The following is a 24,532-nucleotide window of genomic DNA, read 5'->3' as shown; positions in this document are numbered from 1 at the left end:
AAGCAGTTCTTTTAAGATTCAGAAAACACTAAAGGGAGAGATGGGCCCTTTTTTAGAGAAATACGTGTTCTGTAAACAAAGTCAAATAAAGAGTGAGACTTTATATATATGTGGGTATATATATATAATTTTTTAAAAAACAACATCTTTTAAAATAAGTACTTTAGAGATAAAATTTACTCTTTTGGAATTTATTTTTTGTTTTGTCATAGTATTTTTGTGTAAGTCATAAGTTGGATTATCAAGTAATTATTTTGTATGAGAATGTCATATTTTTTTCCTTTTTGTGTGTTTACATTATTTTTTAAGAGTTAAGAACAACATATCTATACGGGTTTGTATAAGTATATTTTTTTTAAGTAAAAGGCTCATTTATTACCTAGTTTCTCATTTTTAAAAAATTTAGAATTATTTATTCTTTTTCTTATCAAGGCATTGCTTCAGAGTTTGGAGTTCGAGGTTATCCAACAATTAAGCTGTAAGTTGAGTGTTGTATGTTTATATGTGTATTTTTATTAGTTCACTCTACTTACATTTATTACATTACATTCTAGTAGCTTCCTTGGAGAATTGAAGACTTGGGTTCAGCAGTTCTTTTTAGGTGCAGTGTGGTCCAGGGAGAGGGATCCATCTGTGCTTCTCTTTGCACTTAAGTTAAAGTGTGGTTTAAGGCTAATTCACCCAATGTGTTTTGAGTTGGACTGTGAGAGGCGCTTAGCGGGACAAGGTGTACGGTTGTAAATTACAACAGGTCTTTTACCCCTCAGGCGCTCAAGAGTATTCTGTTTAACTTGTGAATCCTGTCTCGTAACAGATTTTACTTTTCTATAATTAAAATAGACCTATTTCATTAGAGGTGAAAGAAAAAGAAAATAAAATTGACAGATATTAGTTATCACCTGTAGATTTGACCACGTCTGACACAGAGCATATACAGTAAAAAATATCTTGTCATAATTCTAAAGGCCTTGTTTTGTAATCATGATTTTATTGAATTTTCTCATGAGTTTAATCCTGATCTCATTGTTATTTTGGTAATATGAAGAGTTGAGGAATTACTTGGAAACTTATTTTTGTAATAAAGTAAGTTATTTTTTTAATTCTTTGGGTTCTGTGTTGGCCTCTCTCCTCCCACTGTTTAAAAATGTTTGCCACGCCGCTTAGTTTCCTGTGTTCAGTTAATTATCTTTTTCTTTTGGTTTAATTGTAGGTGTTCTGTTGGCGCTTTCCCAACTTTTAAAATTTCAGTTAGTTGGACACAGTTCATTGGCCAGATTTTAGAAGATTATCTAATTTTCTAGAAGAGCTGTTTTTAATGCGTTGTTTTACTCTGCAGTCTTGGTGCATTTATCACGTTACTCTGTTGTATTAAAATTGGTTTTATCTTTACCAGAATATTTCTAACTCCCGTCCTTTCACTGACCTTTTAGTAGAGAAGATAGTAAGACTTATGCTTTGAGTTCCTTACCATGAATGTGTATGCTTTTCACTTAATAGAAGGCATAAATATATGCAGCTGTCAAACAGTGAAATATTCACATAATTTTAGAAAAATATAGTCTTTTCTTTGCATTTTGAGTTGTTGATCCCTTGAAGGCAGTGTTCAGCTGTTTTTCCCTGTGATTATGCTGTTTCTAAATCTCCATTTACTATTTCGTATGCTGTAATTTGTGTAACAATAGAGAGTGATTATGATTAAATATGAAAACAATTAATGCAAGCTTTTATCTTGTTTTCTTCTTCTAAGATTAAAAGGGGACCTAGCGTATAATTATAGAGGACCACGAACAAAAGATGATATAATTGAGTTTGCTCACAGAGTGTCAGGGTAAGTTTGTATTATGACAGGCCTTTATGATATCAGTATTTGAAAATTAAATGTATTTTAATAAACCACACTGAATATACATATTTTTAGGTTTTTAAATGAAATTTGTCTATGAGGAAAGATAGAGTTGCATAGCATATGCAAAGAGCTTCTTTAGAAAAATGAAAGGGTCCATGATTTATGTTACATATTTGTTAACCTCACTCACATTTAAATTTATTTTGTGTATAGAAGAGGCTTTTCCCCCCCAAAAAAGAAGAGCTTTTCCCCAATGGATTTTTTAATACATTTTCAAGACTTGATTACTTCTAACAGCTTTGTGAATCTTAATTTTTATTTTATGATGATTCTGCCTTTGTACTACCTGGTTTACATTATTTTTCACATTGTCTAGGTCAGTGTTAAGAGAAACCCCACAGCATGATATTCTGAATAGTCTTAAGACTTTAATCCCTAGCCTGTGATATGTGAAGATGTTTTTTAGATGTAGCTAGGATTCTTTCACTCATCTTTCCCATCTCCTGTATGCCAGCTGTGAGGTATTGTTGCACATTTTGCTTAGAATATAATGTAATAGAACCCAGAGAGTTTTTTTGAGTTTCAGATCTCTGAAGTTTTACTGCTAAGAAAACAAATTTGTCTTTCCTTTTGGTTTGAATTTGGTGACGTTTTTTAATCTACATCTTGCTGGCATATATAGAAAGTTGGTGCATATAATTATTTAGTGGGATTATGTATAACTTCTTGAAGGAACATTTATCAAAGTAGGTTACTTGGAAAGTATAGTAGCTTATGAGTTTGACAGGATGTAATATATTGATAGCTCTAAATATTTGTAAGTTAAATTGAAATACTGGAATGGATTTGTTGGGTGGCATGATACTACCTAGCTTAAATTATTTGAGAAAAGACACAGAATTAGGAATGATCTTTGAATATTAAAGTTTGCAAAGCTTTGATAAAGTATAATTTTTACTGTATTTTCTTACTGATTGCATGTTTCATTTTATTTGCTTTGTGAATAATTTTGAGATAACTGTATATTACATGAGGGGGTCTCTAGTAGGATTACTTTATTCCCCTATGGTTTAGATTAGTCTTTATGTTTTGGCAATTTTAGGATGGCCTTCTCCTGATGTAACTAGGACTGAATCTACTGCAAAGGAAATTTCAAGAATCACTTCTGGAGTTGCGTCACTTACCAGTTAATTACTTACACATTAAAATAGAGACTTGAATAGAGTGATGCAATGCATTTAAAGAACTGTGCATTTTGAAAATATGTTTGCCTTTGCAGAATACATCTTGTTCCTTTTGCAAATGTGATGGAATAAAAGTCTTACAGACCACATTTAGAAGACGACTGCCTCTTAGCTTTTAATAATATTTCATAAGTCATATGTTTTATAGTCACCTTTGATGTAGTTCATTTCTCAGTTTATTTGGCTTTGAAATATCTAATAAAACTTCTTACAGTTTTGTTTTCATAAAATTCTTATATGCTACCATTTTCCATTTTATTTTTCCCAAGAAGAATAACATACTTAGGAACATTGTAGATTTTATTCTTTATAGGGTGTTTTAAAACTACACAGCATTTAAATGGACAGAGTAAGACATAAATGTTCTAAATATAATGTTATTAATTTCTGGAATAGTGTTTCATAGTGTGTTTGTGTGAGTGATCTTTTGAAAGGGAGAAAAAAAATTACCTCTCACGTGGATGGTTTTGTTCTTAGCTGAGGATTCTAAATGGATTATAGTCCCATCTTTGCCTATCCAAACATTGATTCAGGTGATATTCTCCAGAGGGACATATTTAAAGCTTATTTTTTAAACTGGTAGATCAAATTGTAGGTACTATGTTTTTATTATATGGGTTTGATAGTGGTCATGGGCTATAGTTCATAAGAGTTATGTGGATTGAATGATATACTTAAAATGCAATTCATACAGTAATAAAAGTTTGTGACGTTAGACATGATGGGCTGACATAAATAGAAATAAAGTATGTACTAGTCTTAGTTCAAATACAAGGTTTTTTTCATTTGTTCTGTTTTCAAACAGGGCTCTAATTCGGCCACTTCCGAGTCAGCAAATGTTTGAACATATGCAGAAGAGACATCGTGTATTTTTTGTTTATATAGGTGGAGAGTCACCTCTGAAGGTATCAAATGATTTTATTTTTTAATCCATAAGAACATATGTATTGTCATTTAATTTTCTGTATAATGAAGACTTTCATGAAAAACTCAGGACTTATTTCACCCTTATTAGGAATACTTTCGTTCAATCTAAGTGTTTTTATAATAAAAGCACTTTGTCATATACCCTCTATAGGATTTGCCTTCATGAAACAATTGAGTAAAAAGTGGGTGGATGTTGCCTGCCTTAGTCTTTCTTCTGTTCCTGATCTGTTTATTTAAATTTTGTATTGCTTTTCTGCATTTTGAGACTTTGAGACCGCAACACGCAGTTGAGTGTAATAGGCAAAAGCTCATTGTTTTAAGATTGTTGTATACATGTATGTATATGTTGGCATGTGTGGACATGCACTTCTCTCTTCATTGGCAAACTAATAAATATGATTTGAGGTTGTTTTATTTAATGAACGTTATTTGAAGGTGTATAAAAGCACTTAGTTATAATGGTCTTTTGCCTAAGAAACAATTTATTTACGTTTAATCTTTCCACATGAAAGGATTTAAGGTAGCAAATTGTCGTGATCTATTAATACTTAGCAATGATACTACTTGCTCTGAATGTTTAATGAGGAATGAATTTTGATCTTGGTTAATATTTAAAAGTCACCTTTTTTCTGTTTGTATCTTCACAGGAGAAATACATTGATGCTGCTTCAGAATTAATTGTATATACGTACTTCTTTTCTGCCTCAGAAGAAGTCGTCCCTGCGGTAATATTTAAAGTTGAATTTTAAGTAATGTGTTAATATGTATATTCAGCAGCTGCTCATTGTCCTTTAATTGTTGTGGTATGTACAGTTTTAAGTACTGGATTATTGATGACAACCAAAGTCATCAGGACCCTTGTACAGTAGAGATTATGTTCTTGTGGATGGGGAAGTGGATTAAATTTTAGTATTGTATATGAGTCCTTCTTTGCTCGGGTCCTTGGGAAACAAAGCTATACATAAGATATCATAACTGCTATAAAAAAATAATAAAGCAGCAGTGTGGCCATTTAGAGGTGGGCTGGCTGCTCTTGATTGGTTGATCAAGAAGTGTCTGTCTGGAGGAAATATATCTGAACTGGGACTTACGAGGTGTGAAGGTCTGTGGCCAAAGTAGACCAGGAACAGGGACCAGGTGATACAAAGGTCCAAGATGAGGGCCTGCCTGGCACAGTGGAGTAGCCACAGTCGCCAGCCTGGTTGTACCGCAGGGACAAAGGAGACGGGAGGTGGGCCGAGCCGGTGGGAGCCTTGCAGCTCAGGGCCAGGCCTGTGAAGGGCTAGGGAAGGGCTTAGTCTCAAGTTCCTTTTAAGGACATTCCTCTGCTAAGTGCAAAAAGAACTGGATCAGGATGAGACTCAATCAGGAAGATCAGTGGAGCTCTTGAAACAACCTAGGATTTAGACTTGAAAGGTAATAGAAGAATTAGGGAGAAGGGAAAGAATTATGTTTGGAGATGGAATTGTTTGAGCTTGTTCTAGAGGAAAAGAGTGAATAAGAAGTCATAATATGTGTTCTTTTGGTTGTGATTCATTTTGATTAAGAAATAGTTGTTCAAGTTCAAACGTGAAAAAACTCTAGCCATGACTTTGAATTGTTCAAATGCAAAATAAGATGTGCTTTAGTATTTTAATGAAAGGATGACTCTAGGTTTTTGGTTTGAACAGCTGGGCAGATGGATGGTGGTGTTGCTTACGAGCTTGGAAATACTGGAGAAGGAAAAAGTTAAGAGTATGGGAGGAATGATCAAGTTTTGAAGGTTTGTTTTAAGTTGACATATTAAGCATTCAAGTATAAACATCAAATAAGTTGTTGGATATAAGGGTTGGGAGTTAAGTGATAGCTGCAGAAATAATAAAATAAACTTCTCAGACGTGGAGTGCAAATTTGGGGAGGGTGGCAGGTAAAAGGTCCCAGGTCCTAAAGAGAGCAGAGAACAATGAGAAAAGCTCACCAGTGAAGTAGGAGAACAAGGTGAAAGGGAAGCCAGAATACAAGGTGCTTAAGAGAGGAGTGGCCAGTTGTGCAAGATGCTTGTGAAACACCAAGATGCGGAGAGGAACGAACAGTGGTGTTTGTCCCCGTGGAGATAGGTGATGGTTTTAAGAGAAATGGTTTCAGAGGAGTAGTGGGGACAGGTGCTTCACTGGTGTGTGATTTCAGAGAATGGCTGGCTCACCCAGGGATGCCCTTGGAAGGGAGAGATGCGGGGCGTTCTGAAATGGGAGCATCAGTGTGGGTGGTGGCCAGTGGCGTGCCTGACGGCAGAGCCTTTCCCAAGGGCTTCTCGCTGCCCTTCGGGGGCTGTCTGCATGGTGCTGTGGCGTTTTTAATGCAGGGTGACCAGATCATTCTCTGTCGCCTGAGACAGACCTCCCTCCCTTTAATCCTTCCCGGACAGCTGTCCTTCCTTTCATTATTTTTATTTTGTTAGTCATCTACTGATTTGTTCATTGTTACGTCCAGCGTTACCGCATTCATGTGGTAATTCCCTGTGGCTTACCCAAGTTACATCTTTCCTGCTCTGATGCTGATTTCTCTGCTGTAATTTTAGTCTTTTGAAATTAGTACCACACAGCTCCCTTGGTAGCTCAGCGGGTAGAGAATCCGCCTGCCATGCAGGAGACCTGGGTTCAGTCCCTGGGTCGGGAAGATCCCCTGGAGGAGGGCAGGGCAACCCACTCCAGTGTCCCTGCCTGGAGAACCCCACGGACAGAGGAGCCTGGCGGGCTGCAGTCCGTGGGGTTGCAGGGTCAGGCTTGACTAAGCGAAGCACGGGTAAGAAGCAGGCACCCACTGCATGGATGTCTTCTTACTAATTGCCCTTAGGAGTTCTCATTCACGAGACAGGTTACCGTCTAAGCCCGCGCTTGCCTCTCCCAGACGGTAGCAGCTCTCACCCTCCGGGGAGGTGGTGATGCATCCTGGATTCGCAGGAAGCTGACTCCTAGGTGCAGTGATGCTGTCTCTGCCGCACAGCCTGGGAGTTTTGGGGAGGGCAGACCTGTGCTGCCTGCTACCTCCGCCCCAGCTCCTCCGCCATTTCAGCGTGCCGCCTGGACCCCACTTCTTGTGATATCTTTGTCTGTTAGCAGCTTTAAGAGTATTTCATGGTTCCCCCATAGCAGACAGACAACCGTACCAGGGGATGTGTCAAGAGGTAACAAGCCCAGTCACTGGATGAGCTTGAGATTAGGCTGTGTTCTTTTTAATCATTTAACTTTTTTGTTAGCATTGTGAGTTTTCCCCCAAGTATCTTCCAATACTTTTAAAACTCATGGTGACCAACAAAATGTTTAACTGTCAAACTCATTGACTCTTCTGGTTTATGCAGTATGTGACCCTGAAAGAGATGCCCGCCGTGCTTGTGTTCAAAGATGAAACCTATTTTGTTTATGATGGTAAGTTCCAGTGCTTTAACTGATGTAAAACACCTTATAATTAAAACGCCCTGTCTATTCCAGGCCTTAGATGTTGACGTCGGATGCTGCTGCTGTTCAAAAACCCATTAGTTCAGTGACTGCTGGGTGTTTCTTACCCTTCAACTTCATGTTTTCCACTCAGCGGTCTTTCATTCTGAGTTTCCTTACAATAAATTTCTTTTTCTTTTTTTTTTTTTTGATCAGATCATTTGCCTTCTTTAGAAATGAGCCCTATGCAGTTTCTCTACATTAAAACATTCAGAATTCATTTTAAAAGGGTCTGACATTTGAGACACACAAGGGGAAGAAATAAGCCGTCTTCCAGTGAAGCCTGCTTGTCCTACCTTCTCGTTGTTGATAATGTCAGGAGCGTGCGGATGAAGCTAGGGGGTGGTTTATCTCCTGATGAGTTTTAGTTTTATCACTTTCGTGTATAATCTTCAGAAAATTTGACCTGGAGTGGAGATTGTGACCCAATAATCAACTTCTAGTTTTTTGTTTACCCTCCTATGTCATCAATCTGAATCCATAAATACTTTCAGATTTGCATTATATTACTTATTTTATAGGTATGATAACTTGAAAATGTTCTGTTTAGCAAGTGACTGAAAAAGCACATCTTTCAAGAAGTCAGTAAAATCCGGTCTTCCTCCAAACACATTGGTAGGCGTTTCCATCAGCTACTTTTTCATGCAGTTGTGATCATTTTTCAGAATTATATTTCTAATCAGGACATAATTCTCTTGGATATTATGTTTCCTGTCAGAGGAAGTATATGATGTTAGAAAAGGGCTAAAATACTATGTTTGACATTATATGTGATTTTTTTTTTTTTTTTTTACATAAGAAAAAGGATGTCATAAAATACGGAAGAGCAAAGAAGTTAGAGTAAAAAATTGCCCATAAGGACATCATCCAAGAATAATCATCAGCCCAGGAAAACTATTTAGTAGGAATATATATATGCCTTCATTTTATCATTCTGTCAGTTTTCTTACATACTTCATTTTTTGCAGTATTACAGTCATGTTGTATTATTTTGTCACCTGCTTTACCCCTTAATTATTGTAATTTTTAAAAATCTATAAGTGGCCTTCCTCAGTGTGTACTGTAATGATTTAAATTATTTCCTGTTTAGGGTATTTCAGTTATTTCCTATATTTTTATTTATTTATCTTCTGCTGTGTTAATGATGCTGTAATGATGAATTGTTTTGTGTATTAATCCTTTTTTTACATTTGATTGTTTGCTTCGAATAGCTTTCTAAAACTGAAGTTTATGAATTTGATTATGGTCCTGTGTCAGGCATTTTATAAATATTGCTAGATTAAACATTGTAACATTTTAATTTCATAGTTATACTCTAATTTATTAACTTTGTTTTGAAGAGTATGAAGATGGTGATCTGTCATCTTGGATCAACAGGGAGAGGTTTCAGAATTACCTTACAATGGACGGCTTCCTCTTGTATGAACTTGGAGACACTGGTAACAGCATATGTGCAACTCCGTCACTCTGCAAAGCTTTTCCTTAACTGATTACATAAATTTATAGGAAATGAGTTTTTAATTCCTATTTCATAATAGCATTCCTTCTTTCAGACCTGAATGCCAGTTCAACTTTATGAGAATATAGATGAATATTACCAAAGAACATACATGTGGAATAAAGATTAGCTAGAAAGGGTTCATTAAAGAATCAATAGTGATAGGGAAAACTGAGCCTGTATAATAAGGAAATTAGAAAAAAATAATCACCAGAAACCTGTCCTCAGAAGACTGATTTTGTAATAGAATTTGGAATACAAGTTATCACAGCCTTTTTGAAAGCACAGTTCTACTTGTGCAGAAAGTAAGGGTGTCAGGTTGGCACGGTTTCTTGAAGTTACATTCTTGAAAATGATAAGCAAAGCAAATACAAATATAGGTGTAAAAAGAAAACTAAGAAACTAGCTGAATGGTCTCAAATAGATGTAAACTACAAAAATTGTAAGAAGCCAACCACATAAGTGTTAGGAAGAAGTGCTTTGTTAATTTGTATTAATTTTCAACAAAATACTCATTTTCATCAGTTTGTGAGTTGTGTGAAAGAATGCAGTTTGAGTATATGAATTGTTAAGTATTTACCATTATTGGGGCTTTCCTGATAGCTCAGTTGGTAAAGAATCCGCCTGCAGTGCAGGAGACCCTGGTTTGATTCCTGGGTCAGGAGGGTACACTGGAGGAGGGAAAGGCTACCCACTCCAGTATTCTGGCCTGGAGAATTCCATGGACTGTATAGTCCATGGGGTTGCAAAGAGTTGGACGCAACTGAGAGACTTTCACTCACTAGTTGATATTTACATTTTGGGGGTGGGAGGTACGTTGGAATTTATCACTTGATGTTAAATAATTCAGGGTTTCATTCTGCTAAACATAATATGTTTAATTGGAATTGGATTTAGAAGCTATATACTCTTTTCCTGTTCGTAAGTACAGTAATAATTGGAAAGTTTGTATAATGAGGATTGTTGAATTTAGATATGTCATTCTTCATTTCAGGAAAGCTTGTGGCTATCGCAGTAATTGATGAGAAAAATACATCAGTTGAACATACCAGGTATAGTGCCATGAAATAGTTTTAAGCTTAAACTATCATCCAGTTCAGACTTTACATGGCCTTCAGATAAACATGATACAGTATCTTACTTTTCCTGCAGCGTTAAACTTAGATAAAGCAGCAGATACTATAATTGAATAATTATATTTTTTCAAATTGACAAGATGGAATGTTCATATGTTTTTTATTTTCTTACAGATTAAAATCAATTATTCAGGAAGTTGCTAGAGATTACAGAGACCAGTTCCACAGGTAGGTGTTTGCATTCTGGAAAGTACCATTATCTTTGTTTCATTATGTTCTGTAATACAGTAAAGCAAAAGTAAGGAGCTGAAATGAATTACAGCATGTTGCATTTTATTATGGATTGTTTGGACTTGAAGTTTGTTGATACATGTCTTACAAGTTAGGAAAAAAAAAAAAACTTCTAATTTGAATCATACCTGCGTCGTAGGATTTAGGGTAAGTTTGTGGTAAGAAAACATGCCCATATAGAAGCATATATTTCAGAGGTGTTGCAGACTTGGCTCCAGACCACTGCAGTACAGGAAGTCACACGAAATCTGTTTCCCTAGTACATGTAAAAGTTATGTTTTGATACATACTGTGGTCCATTAAGTTTGCCACGGCACTGTGTCTAAAAAATGTCCATACTTTAAAAATGCCAATCATCACTGAAGCCTTCAGTGAGCTATAATCTTTTTGCTGGTGGAAGGTCTTGCCCCAGTGTTGAAGGTTGGTAACTGACCAGAGTGGTTGAGATTAGGGTTTCTGTGGCTTTTTCTTAAAATAGAACAGTAACATCTGCCTCATGGATCAACTCTTTCTTTCCTGAACAATTTCTCCGTAGCACTGACAGCATTTTGCCCACAATAAAACGTCTTTCAGAATCTGAGGTGATCCTCTCAAACCTGGCTCCTTTGTCAGCTAAGTTTATGTAATATTCTGAGTCTCCCAAATGTTGTGATTTCAACAGTCTTTGCAACCTCTTCCCCAGGAGTAGATTCCTGGAACTGCTCTTTTCTGCTCATCCATAAGAAGTAATTCCTCATCCACTCATGTTATCACAGGATTATAGCAGTTCAGTCTCCATTCCTAACTCTAGTTTTCTGACTGTTCACTACATCTGTAGTCATTTCCTTTTCTGAAATCTTGAATGATTCAGAATCGTCCACAAGAGTTGGAATCTGCTTCTTCCACACTCCTCTTAGTGTTGATATTTGACCTGTTCCCATGAATCATGAATGCTGTTAGTGGCATCTGGGATTGTGACTCCCTGCTGGAGGTGTGCAGTTGACTCTGCCCAGATCCACCAGAGCTTTGTGACAGCTGTGTCCTTAGGAAATGTGCTTCTTCAATAATAAGACTTGAGAGTCAGAATGACTCCTTGATCTGTGGACTGCGGAATGGGTATTGTGTTACATTAGCAGGAGGGAACACAACATTCATCTCATTGTACCTCTCCATCACAGCTCTTGGGGGACCCAAGTGCATTGTTGATGAGCAGATAGTTTGAAAGGAACCTTTTTTTTTTTCCCCCTGAGCAGTAGGTCTCAACAGTAGGGCTTAAAATATTATTAAACCATGTTGTAAATAGATATGCTGCATCCAGGCTATGTTGTCATAAAAAGGCAGGGTAGATTTAGCATAATTCTTAAGGACTTTTAATATTTTTAAAATGATAAGTGAGCATTGGTTTCAACTTAAAGTCACGAACTATGTTTGCCCCTAACGAGAGTCAGCCTGTCCTTTGAAGGTTTAAAAGCCAGGCATTGACGTCTTCTCTCTGGCCCCAAAAGTCCTAGATGGTATCTCCTGATCGAAGGCTGTTTCATCTACGCTGAGAATCTCTTCTTTAATGTGGCAGGTTCATTAATGATCTGAGCTGGATCTTCTGGATAGCTTACTGTGGCCTCTACATCAGCTCTTACTGCCTCACCTTGCACTTTCCTGTTATGGGGAAGGCTTTTGTCCTTAAGTCTCATAAACCACCCTCTGCTGGCTTCAGATTTTCTTCCCAGCTTCCTCGCCTCTCTCCGCCTCCACAGAACTGAAGAGAGTTAGGGCCTTGCTCTGGGTTAGGCTTTGGCTTAAGGAAATGCTGTGGCTGCTTTGATCTATCCAGAACCCCCAAAACTTTCTGCATGTCAGTAATAAGCCTGTTTTACTTGCTTGCCATTTGTTTATTTACTATAGTAGCACCTTTAATTTCCTTCAAGAAGCTTTTCCTTTGCATTCACAACTTGGCTGACTGTTTTGCTGCAAGAGGCCTAGCTTTCAGCCTGTCTCAACTTCCCTCCCCTTCTGAGCTGGATCTTTTATAGTTTTTGATTTAAAGTGAGAGACACAGGACCCTTTCACTTGAACATTTATAGGCCATTATAGGGTGATTACTCCATCTGATTTCAACATTATTGTGTCTCAGGGAACAGGGAGGCCAGGGGAGAGGGAGAGAGATGGGAGAATGGCTGGTTGGTGGAGAAGTCAGAACACGCACAACATTTATTACTTAAATTGGAAGTCTTACATGGGCACAGTTCATGGCACCCCAAAATCACAGTAGTAACATTATAGATCACTGCCTACAGATCATCAGAGAAGATATGAAAATAATGAAAAAGTTTGCAATATTGTGAGAATTACCAAAAATATGACACAGTGACACAAAATGAGCAAATATTGTAGGTAAAATAGCACCGATAGACTCACTCAACAGACTTGGCAGAAACTTTCAATTTGTTAAGGGAAAAAAAAAGAAAAAAAAGTACTATCTGGGAACTACAGTAAAGCAAAGCCCAGTAAAATGAGGTTGCCTGTTTAGTCATGCATTTGAGGTACAGTTGAGTGAGCGAGCAGTCACAAGTCAGATGCAGATAGATGATGATTTTAACAGGAACTCAAAGAAAATGGAACGTAAAAAATAGGTGGTATTTTTCCTGTGTGCTGAGTCAGTTTGTTACTGTCACATAACGGTTAGTGTAAATCTGTCACATGACTTGCTTATTATGCCCTTTTTATGCTGAGTCTCTTAATGATGTGTCTATATATATATATATATTTTTTTTTTCCTATTACATAGTATGAAACAAAATAGAAATGTCTTAAAATTTGTTTGTTACATCGTGTTTCTATCTTCAAAGCCAATAGAATTTATACTTTTTAATATTTATTGTATATAATCTATATGTTATACGTTTACAGTATTTACATGCTTAGCAAGCAATAAATTCAGTGCTTTGTATTTATTCTTTTTTTGTATTTAATATTGCTCCTTTTTTCTCTCTTCTTTTTGGTTGTTGATTAGGGATTTTCAGTTTGGCCACATGGATGGAAATGACTATATAAATACCTTGCTGATGGAGTAAGTAAAATGCTAAATTTTTGCTACCAACTCTTCTTTGTTTTTTTGGTCACACTGTGTGGCTTACAGGATTTTAATTCTTCGATCAGTGTTTGAACTTGTGCCCCCTGCAGTAGGAGTGTGGGGTCCTAACCATCAGATCGCCAGGGCAGTCCTGACTATCAGTTTTTAAATTTCTCTTTTTCAAAGATAGGCAGAAGGACTAAAAACTGAAAGAAAGCAAACCTTTGTATATGTTAATAAAGATACATTCCCATTAAATATTTTACTTTAGTTTTTAAAATCTGTATTTGAAACTAAACTTTAAAATTCTCTATTCTAAAAAATATATTCCCATTTTAATGTTGATAACATAGTATTTTGGAAAGAATATCATTCAGAAATTTGTAAACTTTGTAGTTTCTGTCTAATATGCACCTTAGTTCAGTTTTAATGAATAAAACTTAATTAGAAAATTTTTATCATTCAGGGATTAATTAGAATTCTAAAAGAATTTGTTTTAACAGACTATATAGGAAAACTATGCAGTTTTAAAATAATACTGATTATGCTTATGGTATTAAGATATGATTTGGCACCTCAGAAAGTTGATATTAGAAAACATCTACCAAACCTATACCAAATTAATAAATTTCAAAGGAAAGCCTGTTCTATTCAGTGGGCATCTAGTGAGTATTTGCTGTATGTCACACGCTGTGTTTGGCACTGCACTGTTGGTGCAAAAAAGTGAGTAGATTGTGGAGTCCCCGTCTTCAGATGTTTCCAGTTCGCTGGGTTAGACAGGATGAGGTTGCAGACTGTCTGAGAACATGAGAGACCCCCACTGCCGCCCTCACCCCAATGACAGAAGGTGCAGGGGCTCAGAAAATGCTTGTCAGAGGAGGCAGTAATTAAGAGAAATTCTAAAGAATGAGAAGGTAGCTGAATGAAGAATGCAGAGAGGTCATTTCAGGCAGGTAGTAATAGCAGACACACGAGTGTTTGGAAAACGGGTCTTAGAAAGAGCGCGGGCATGAAGATGGGGAAATCCCTCAAGAGCCTAAAATTACGAAGTTCACTGCAGTTGCTTGACTCTTTGGCCTCCGTGAACTGTAGCACACCAGGCCTCCCTGTCCATCACCAACTCCCAGAGCTTGCTCAAACTCATGCCCATTGAGTCAGTGATGCCATCCAACCATCTCATCCTCTGTCGTCCCCTTCTCCCGCCTTCAATCTTTCCCAGCATCACGGTCTCTTCACATGAGTCAGTTCTTTGCATCAGGTGGCCAAAGTATTGGAGCTTCAGCATCAGTCCTTCCAAGGGGTATTCAGGATTGATTTCCTTTAGGATGGACTGGTGGATCTCTTTGCAGTCCAAGGGACTCTCAAGAGTCTTCTCCAACACCACAGTTCAAAAGCATCAATTCTTTGGTGCTGAGCTTTCCTTATGGTCCAACTCTCACATCCATACATGACTACTGGAAAAACCATAGCTTTGACTATATGGACCTTTGTCGGTAAAGTGATGTCTCTACTTTTTCTTGGCTGTCTAGGTTTGTCACAGCTTTTCTTCCAGGGAACAAGCATCTTAATAATCTCAAAATTACAAAGTAAAGTAGCTTTATTCATTTATAATCAATTCATTATCCTTATTACAGTAAGAATTTGAGAGGGTTTACCAAAGATATAAAGTACCAGATTTAATACATAATGAAGAAATCAAGAGAAAATAAAATAAAGTATCTATACAATTATTAAAGGTACTTATTTGAATTTTTAATATTCAATACAAAGTATAAAAACATGGTTTACACATTTCCCATCACCTATAAAATGACTGTTGCTTATAGGAGTTTGGTTGACCTTGTAGAGACCTTAGAGGAATTGCTATGCTGTGTAATCTTATAAACGGGGCACAATACAGTGTGCTCAGTCATGTCCAGCTCTTTGAGATCTCATGGATGGTCGCTCACCAGGCTCCTCTGTCCATGGGATTCTCCAGACAAGAACACTGGAGTGGGTTGCCATTTCCTCTTCCAGGGGATCTTCCCAACCCAGAGATCAAACCTGCGTCTCCTGCACTGGCAAGCAGATTCTTTACCATGCACCACTTGGGAAACCTCATGTTACAATAGAAATATGTTTTAATAGGATTTTGTAATACTGTGTATAGTAAGGATTTCAATACAACCACTTTTTATAGTGTTCTTGGAGGCAAGCCAATAAAGTGATGTGGTAAAACATTGTGAGCAAGAGGCCAAAGCCGTTTGCACCTGATAAACACCTCCTTGATTCTGGGTAATACTCAGAATTTCTAGAGAAGGATGGACATTCCGTCATGAGTATTATTTCCAATGTGAGTTATGTGATAGTAGAAGTTTTGCTACTGCTATGGTCAGAAGTTTGTCCTTTTTTTTTTTTGGAGAAGAGAGAAAGCATATAATGATGGTTATATAGTAATTGAAAGTCCTCAATGAACACTTCCCCTGTGACCAACACTGGACTGGGTGGTCAGCGTGCATTTTCTGACTTTTATGCTAACTCAGTAAGGTGTAAGAACTATTATTCTTTCCATTTTATATAGATGAGGAAATTGAAATTTCTTAGAAGAAACTCAAGGAAGTTAACTAATAAGCCAAATGATGCCCAGCAAGTAAGTCAAAGAGACCCAGGCCCCGAATCCAGATCTCTGACTCCAAAAGCTCCTCCCCACTGTACCATCAGTACTGACACATAAATTAGTGAAATTTAATCAGTATTTATGCCTACAAGTTTTTAACTTAGGGCAAAATGCATGATATTATATGATAGTTTAACACTGTAGCTTTGACTGTGTTTTTTACTTTTTCTCCAAGGAAATAGGGTCTGCTCAGACCTTTGGTCTGTTAAATTATTTTTTATTAGGTTTCTGTGAGCATTGTTAAGAGGGGATAGTGTGAGGTGTTATTTTTCATCATTATTCAAATTGAATTATCTCAGAAAATATTGTTTCTAGTTCAGCTGTGTACTTTAACTTCTTCATAAAATATATTTTTGTAGGAAGACCAGGTTCTTAATTCATTCCATAAAAATAGAATTTTGCTACTGAGCCAGTATAATGATAATTGCTATAAGTCAAAAAGTCGTTTCCTGTTTTTGTGAACAAGAATGAAGCTAAGATTATTTTTTAATTACATAGTTAATTATTGCCTAATAATACAGGATAATAAAGTACCCCAGTACCCAGTGGCGTAAAACAGTAATCATGTATTCTCCCACTTGTCTGGGCTTGGCTGACCCTGTCTGGGCACAGCCCCACGTGGCTCCAGGCTGCCAGTTAGGTCCAGGCCTCCCCTACCTCTCACCCCATCCCAGGCGGTATTTTCCTGGGGATCCTCTGCTCCTGGCAATCCCGGAAACACGTGAAGATGCGCACGTGGTCTCCCTGGCAGAAGCGTGTGGTGCAGGGAGGGGTCGGTTACTCATGTGGTGATCATACAGGGCTGTGAATTGTTCCACTCTAGAGTTCTATGCTTTTGCATAATATGAGACACACGCATACCCATAAACTGATACAGATAGACATATGAATAACCGTAACCTGATACTAGGTGACGTACAGAATGAAGCCCCTTTCTATAATTATGCAAAATCCTATCCTTGGAGGGAAAAAAATAAGTTATTTGAAGTAAATGACACATTAGTAATACTACATTACGGTTTTTGTCTGCAAACTGAATTGACATCTAGAATGTCCCTGGAGCACCCAAGAGGATGGGGTGATTATACTGTGGGGTGGTGGCAAGTTGAGAGGCTTTGGAATTGTGTTTATTGAACCACTGTTATGTACAGGGGATGTGCTACATATTTAACTTGAATTTTCTCATTTGACTTCTTCTACAAGATAAGTCCCCACACCCCCACCTTTCAGCTCAGTTCAGTCGCTCAGTCGTGTCTGACTCTTTACGACCCCATGGACTGCAGCACGCCAGGCCTCCCTGTCCATCAACAACTCCCGGAGTTTACTCAAACTCCCCCACCTTTATTCACTTTTAAATGAAAAATATTAGATTGAAGCTGCATTGTGGGAAAGCATCAGAGTGGACCACAGGCAGTGACTCTGGAGATGACACTTTAACTGAAGTAGGCTGTGTGTGATTAATAGTGATGGTATTTAACATAGACTTGTGCAAGAAATTATACTGCCCAGAAACGGGTGCTTCATACATATTAACTTTTATCTTTAGGTTTAATTGTGAATATTTAGCTGTCTGATATTGTATGCTAGCAGTTCTCATAAATGTTAATTTAGCTATTTTTTAAAATTGATGCATAATTTGAAATTATATAAGCAGAGGAAGGCAAAACTATTATATCTCCTTTTTGTACTTTTAGTTATTTGGATTTAATTCAAACATCAGAATACTTGTTGTCTCTGTGTTTAACATGTATTTTGACTTCTCTGTTTTTCTGTTTTCAGTGAATTGAAAGTCCCAACTGTGGTTGTACTGAATACTTCAAACCAACAGTACTTTTTACTAGATAGACAGATTAAGAATGCAGAAGACATGGTCCAGTTCATTAATAACATCTTGGATGGCACAGTAGATGTGAGTTGTTCACTGTAATTTCAAAGGGGTGATGGGAGGACATAGAGATGAAATGAGTTCTTCTCCTCTGATTCTGAGAGGAAGATTCGGCCACCCCTAAGGTGGGGCAGACCCCTGTCCTCGCCAGTTCTCTCACACTGTAGGTGGAATTGGTTCCGCAGGCTGTCGGTGGCAGGGGGCACTGATGGGCGGAACGCTGTTCGGCAGGCGCGTCAGGTTGTCAGGGGAGGTGCTTGACGTGTAGGGTCAGAGCCAGGGCTGCGGAGGCTGAGAGGTGTGCGGGGTCCAGAGCCATCCGACGGTGAACTTCTCGATTCTTAGTATCTCTCTGGATTCACAAATACAATTGAATAACATCACTTGGATTAGTTTTCTTAAAAAACCCTGTGAATAACACCAGTTTCTTAAAAGATCAGGAAATGTATTTAGAACCAGCCTGAGTGTACTATTCCAAATATAATCCTATAAAACGTTTCTAAGAATGATGAATGGATAATCCGAACTGTTTTTTAAGAAAAAATATGAGATTTCTGTGCTTTAGTGAAGCTTAAATATTTTGTGAGACTGGCTTCAGCTTTACACAAACTGTATTTGAAAGTTGGCTCACAGGGTAACAAGTAGTTCTTTGGGAACGCTCTTAACCACATAGTAGGAGTTTTGTTTGTAAAGCTAACAGTTGTTCAAGTGAGGCTCACCTGTGTGAGTGTGAGCCCATCGGTATCAGTTAGTGAGATTCGGGGGGACAGACTTTAGGAGGTGCGGAATACAGGAACTGGATGGGTTTTCGTCAGGAATTTCGCCCCTCTGCCTTCCCGCCGTCTCCCTTTGGGTTTCATCACCAGGGGGCTCTCCCTGTAGGACGGGAACGATGCCCTGCTCGGTAGCAGCTCCTACCACGCTCAGCTAAACTCGGGAACGGGGCAGGCCTGACCGGGGCGGGTCAGCCTCAGCCAGAGCGCTAGGGAGCACGCGGCCTCATAGGAGAATCAGACTGTGTTCATACAGGAGGACAGAGGCAAGGCGGGACGGAGGAACCGGGAAGATTACTCCACGACTCCTCAGGTGTTCTGTGTAATCTTTTGTAGTCAACTCTTTACCTACCATCGTAAGAATGATTACCTAACAGATAAATGATAGTACTGAAATAACAATTTGTTTTTTCCTGTTAACTTTAAGGCCCAAGGAGGTGATAGCATTTTGCAGAGATTGAAACGAATAGTATTTGATGCCAAATCTACTGTTGTGGTAAGTCGTGACAGCGTGTTTGGTGTCATGGATGATTGACAACATAGGGATATAGGTTTTGTCTAACTAAGATATTAATAAAATTTGGAGTGTCAAAGGATTTGATAAAAATACATCTTACAAGATGAGATGTAGTACATATTTATCTTAAGAGATCAGATGGAAATTAAGTTTCTCCAGTTTTTTATTTCTGTATGATTGGTGAGGCAACTGGAATTCAGGATCACTTAACTCAATAGCGTAACTTGGTGTTTTTCAGAGTTTCTTTCCTCCTCCTGCCCTTCTAAGTCCTTGGATCTGAGACGCTCTTGCTGAGAGGTCTCGGAAAGCTCTCTTACTGTCCCAGCTTCAGCTGTCAGCTCGGCTGCAGAGTAGCCCTAAATTTGTTGGAACCTTAAACGTAGTTCTCTCTGTCTATCTTGAGCTACTCCATGGGTGTTTTCATTCATTGTGGCCTAAAGCAACTAAAACAGAACTGACCTTCCACTGGTGAGAAGTAGCCGCTACTGATCCTTGACCTGCCCCTGCGCCTTCCGTTGGCCGCGCCCTCTCATGGGCTGGGCCCTGCTCACACGTGTGACTGGCCTCCGCGTGGCCTGCTGCTCCCTTCCCTGCCCCGTCTCCGGTCCTCTCTGCACCTCTGCGTAATCACTGTTACTGCAGTAATCGGTCTGGTCACTCTCCTCCCCTTTTCCAGTGACTCCTGTCACCATTCTCCGTCCGTCTCACATTTTCTCCTCAGTCTGGGCCCCCCTGGACCCCGGCCTGCCTTGTCCTTACTCACACTGAGACTTCTGCCTCACGGCGCCTTGACTCTGATGCCGCTTTCCATTACCTCAGTCACAAGTGACCCTGCTCTGCTACAGTCACAATCCATAGACTACAGTATAGTTGGAAAACTCAGTCACGTTGCTTTTACTTCTCTGGGATCTGAGGGAAATTACTAAGTTAATTTTAGTAAAATTACTAATTAACTTAGTAAATTCTAACCAGTCAAGTAAAAAATGTTACATGAAGAGAGTATTACCTTCCTTACGGTAAATAAGCAGCCTTCTCAAGCCAGGATACAGCTGTAAAGCTGTTGGCACATAACAACCACCTCAAAGAGCTTTGTGATTAATGTGAGGAAAACAAGTGTCTTTTGAAAAGGGAATGGATTGGTGTCCATCTGAGACTGCCAGCAGCATTGTTAATCGGCTATCCTCCAAAACAAAATAAAAAGTTTTAATTAAAAACAAAAAGATAATGGAGGATTTGGTGCCCTTTTTTGCTGCTAATAGCTTGGCTCCACATACTCACATACACGGATATAAAATGTCTAAAGTGTCTTTCACAGGGTAGTTACTGCAGAAAAACTGACATTGATTCATTGGGACCGAAAGCAGGTTGGCTGGCCGCAGGAGGAGGAACTCTAGCTGCTTTCCAGTTCCTTGAGGGTTTCTGTATCAGGCGGCGTTTCAGGGGCCTCCTTGTTTCTCCACAGTCCATATTCAGGAGCTCCCCACTGATGGGCTGCTTCCTCTTCGGCCTGCCCCTGGGCGTCATCAGCATCATGTGCTACGGCATCTACACGGCCGACGCGGACGGAGGCTACATCGAGGAGCGGTACGAAGTGTCCAAGAGCGAGCCTGATGGCCCAGAGCCGGCAGGAGAGAGCCAGGAGCCCCCGGAGCCCGGGGCTGGGGCGTCTCTGCTGCCTGCCCCGCAGGAGCCCAAAGACGTGCTAGAAAAGAAGAAAGATTGAGGCTCGACTCGGTTAGACTGTGTGATAGGATTTCACATTATTAAAAGAGTCTATTTATTGAATTTAGACATTTAATCATGACCTTTCCAGGAGAGAACCTGGTATTTGTATTTTGCTAACATCAATTGCATGGGTTATAAAATAGACCTTCCACAAACAGGGAGATGTTTGGAGCAAAGAGATGGAAAGTTTGTCTAAAACAATCAGTCAAAACACTCCATCAGAGTTTACCTTGTAGATGTTGTTCTACCAGACCAGTTCTATTTGCATGTTTCTCTATCTGAATATTCTGTGACAGAATTAAGATTCTTGGGCAGAATATTTAAATCGGCCAGTCAGGTAGAAGATACATGTGTCATAGAGAAAAATAACACCTCCACCTTGCGCCATGCGTTCTCCTCTTGTTTTGGATAAGATTTATATGGACAAAATTGAATCTTTGAAATTTAGGCACTTTAAAGAGAACTAGTAACTTTTTCCAAGGATCAAATTAAGATTATGAGATAAAACAATTTGGTTTTATACAGCATAGTGATTTTATTTTGTTATTATTTTTAAAGGAGAGGAACTGTTACTTTTTACCTTTATACTCAGTTGCATTATAAAACTTTCATGGGGCCTATATTGTGGGCCTGTATTGTCTTATGTTTAATCTTTGCCGCGTAAACAGAATTTGCTTGGATCAGTGATTTCAGATGACAGAATTGGTGTCTCAGCCAACACTGCGGGAGGGGCGGGGCTCTCTGTGTCTCCTGCCTCCCCCACTTTAGCCACAACAGCCTACTCTCGTTTCTCTTTTATATATTGGGATTTCATCTAAAATTTTTCTCTTATAAAAAGCTCCTGCTGCTTTTTAAAAAGTAATATATATCACATTTTTATGTTTATGGCATAGTAACTTTATGGGAACTTATGATCTAATATGTGTGTTCATGGGTGTGTGTGTATATATATACACATACATACACACATATAGAATTTATTGACATCTGTTATATAATGCTATGGGCGTGCCTGTTCCTAATGAGTGACATAATCAGCCTATGAAGAAAATTCACGTCCGGCAATTAAAGAGATCTTCCAGTTGCTTTCTGCATCCTCCCAGGTGTTACCCACTTCAGCCAGTGCCCCCTCATCTCTCCACAATGGAACAACATAGGAATTCTATCCTAAGCAATGTGCAAAATTGGTATTTTTAAAAAATAATAGTATGGTATGTTTATCATAGATTAGCTTATTTTTGAGACTTTTATTTTTGAGCTAAGTTTAGGATTTTTATTAAGTGACTATTATTTGAGTGGTTATACATTGAATTATTAAACATTTTAAAATGTTTCATCACTTTAAAAGTCCATAATTTATAGTCCGATACTGAAGCTGTTCAGGGCTACAGTCCCCAGGGCAGCCTGGGGTTATTTCTGATGCCATGCTGATCACTACTAACCTGAAGCTCTTGTGTCTTAAGTCCTAAGGAGTCACTAGTAATTACTTTCTTGTACCTTTTAGTATACAATAATTATTTATTCTTAAATTTGGTACTTCATCATTATCATTTTTATAAAGGAAGCACATAGGCAGTCACAGGAAATTGCAGGGAACACTAGAATGAAATGGTATTCTTAAATGGAAATGGAATATAAATACTGTTAATTTAATAAGGAAATTTCTCTCTAACGAGTTAACAAGTGAGTCTTTTGGAAAATAGGTATTAATGTTGGCAGTGGTCAGGCTTGTTTTGTTTTGTGGGTGTGAAAGGCTTAGCTAAGCACAGATCCTCGGGCTCAGCCTGGCAGGGACATTGCAGCTTGGTCACTACCAGTGACAAGAGGAGGTTGTGAGAATGTTATGGCTTTTTTCTTCATGTTTATCACTATCAGGTCTGTCATCTGTGTGGTTTTGTCTTTTGTCAAGCACACCAGTAAATTAAACAGCAAAACAGGAAAAAGCAAAAGCAAAGCTTAGTATGTATCAACATGGTTCAGTGATCTTTGTATTCTGAGATTTTTCTCATCTATTAAAGCCTTAGTTCTTTGTTACCTTTTCACAACTCTCTACTGTTGCCTCATATTCTGTTTGTGTTTTCACAATGTGATGTTGGGGAAACAAAAAGTATAGATGGTTTGTAAGTGATTTTTTTAAGTTTGCTTTTTAGTTGTCTCTAAGATACTGTCACAGTATCTTCATAAAACAAATTGAAAATTTTTGCTCACTAGTATGGTTTTCCCTTCAGTGTGATAGCAGGGTTTATTAGGAATGCTGTTTTCATTTTAGGAAAAATTACTTCAAAATAAAGGTAGGTTTCTTAATGAATCTTGTAGAACATAGATACACTGAACATCCTAATTCAGTGGTGAAACTTACTGTTATCACATGTCAGTAGGGAGAATATCCTTTAGTTAAGTTGGACTTCTGCCTTGTCTTTCAGTTGCAATAAAGTTCTCTTTCTAACTTCTTAAGTCCAGGATCCTAGATGCTTGCCATTGCTTAATCTGGTGCTCACAGTTTTTAAAGATGTTTCAGCGAGAGAGTGTTTTTATCAGCAGCGCATTTCATTATAGCTGGCAGTCCTTTTTGTTTCATTGTATGCATTGTATTAGTATTTCTGAAACTGCCATCTGAAATCGAGGTGGATTAGACCGGGGATTTCCATCTTCTTTACACGTGTGCTCCCTGGTGTCTGAAGTAGAAATAACATGAAGAGCTAGATGTCTAGAGGCTGAAGGACTGGTCTGTATGAATAGTAAACCAATTAGTTATACTGTTTTTATTTAGTGGATATTTGTTCTTACTGTTTCTTGTGTTTTGTTTCAGGGATGTTTTTGATTTTGCAAAAATATTTTCATCATCACTTCATATGATATGGAGGTAGGGCAGGGAAAAATCACTCAGCTATTCTTATTACACAGAGGTTGTTCAGACAAACTGATATTAAGACTATCAGTTTATCGGTGGGATTAGGTTTGACGTTTTATTTTTATAAATATATATTTTTTCTGAATGTGTCTGAGTCCAAGAGTGGGCAGAAAATAATTTTCTACTTTGGACTAATCTATAAAGGTTTTTGAAAGTCTGTATTATTAATACTAACTTGTTGAACTCATGGTCTCCTGCCTTAAGGCACCAATTGTAAACCTTTGTTTTTCTAAATAAATTAATTGAAAACATTTAACCATCTTATTTTTACTGTTTATTTTTTGGTTGTCTGGGATGTAAGTTTTTCTCTGTGCAAGCAAAAAGGGCAGTCAAGACTCATCTTCCACAAAGTAATTTTTTCCCTCTTGTTAATTGTAAGTTATTTGTAATTATAGAAACATAGTTTTTAAAAATTTAAACAAATTTGATAGAGATCAGGTTGTAATTAATTATTTTGTATAGAAGATGAAAAACCTGAGATCCATGAGTTTGATATATTTTGTATTTGTAAAACCTGATCATATTAATTGCAGAGTTTAAAGCTAGAATAATTGGATTTGAGTCCTTGATCCAACTGCTAAATTGTAGTTTTAGACCCAGCAGCTCACTCTCACTATCAATAAAGTGGAAATCTAGAGCCTCAAGGTTTCTTCTCTAAAGT

At 38.0% G+C, this 24,532-nt stretch overlaps 1 protein-coding gene across 3 annotated transcripts in view; it reads left to right on the top strand.

Annotated features, from left to right (window-relative positions):
• The window catches only part of TMX3 (thioredoxin related transmembrane protein 3), a 36,540-nt gene extending 12,413 nt beyond the window's left edge, over positions 1-24,127 (top strand). Inside the window, exons 5-16 of one of the 3 annotated variants that reach the window (XM_020895436.2) lie at positions 433-478; positions 1,748-1,828; positions 3,896-3,995; positions 4,665-4,742; positions 7,355-7,421; positions 8,831-8,929; positions 9,983-10,040; positions 10,239-10,292; positions 13,345-13,401; positions 17,840-17,969; positions 19,146-19,214; positions 20,698-24,127. In XM_020895436.2, coding sequence (XP_020751095.1) covers positions 433-478; positions 1,748-1,828; positions 3,896-3,995; positions 4,665-4,742; positions 7,355-7,421; positions 8,831-8,929; positions 9,983-10,040; positions 10,239-10,292; positions 13,345-13,401; positions 17,840-17,969; positions 19,146-19,214; positions 20,698-20,958 — 1,100 coding nt within the window. In that variant the 3' untranslated portion in view covers positions 20,959-24,127. Of the gene's footprint in view, positions 1-432; positions 479-1,747; positions 1,829-3,895; positions 3,996-4,664; positions 4,743-7,354; positions 7,422-8,830; positions 8,930-9,982; positions 10,041-10,238; positions 10,293-13,344; positions 13,402-15,964; positions 16,017-17,839; positions 17,970-19,145; positions 19,215-20,697 lie in introns of those variants that run through there. The other 2 variants (XM_070452932.1, XM_070452933.1) reach the window with 2 other exon arrangements.
• Positions 24,128-24,532: the final 405 nt, after the last annotated feature.

The sequence above is a fragment of the Odocoileus virginianus genome, chromosome 22 (genome assembly GCF_023699985.2).
Source record: "Odocoileus virginianus isolate 20LAN1187 ecotype Illinois chromosome 22, Ovbor_1.2, whole genome shotgun sequence".
In the NCBI taxonomy this organism is placed as follows: domain Eukaryota; kingdom Metazoa; phylum Chordata; class Mammalia; order Artiodactyla; family Cervidae; genus Odocoileus; species Odocoileus virginianus.
The sequence above is the reverse complement of the archived record's forward strand: the minus strand, read 5'-3'. Positions and strand labels throughout refer to the sequence as shown.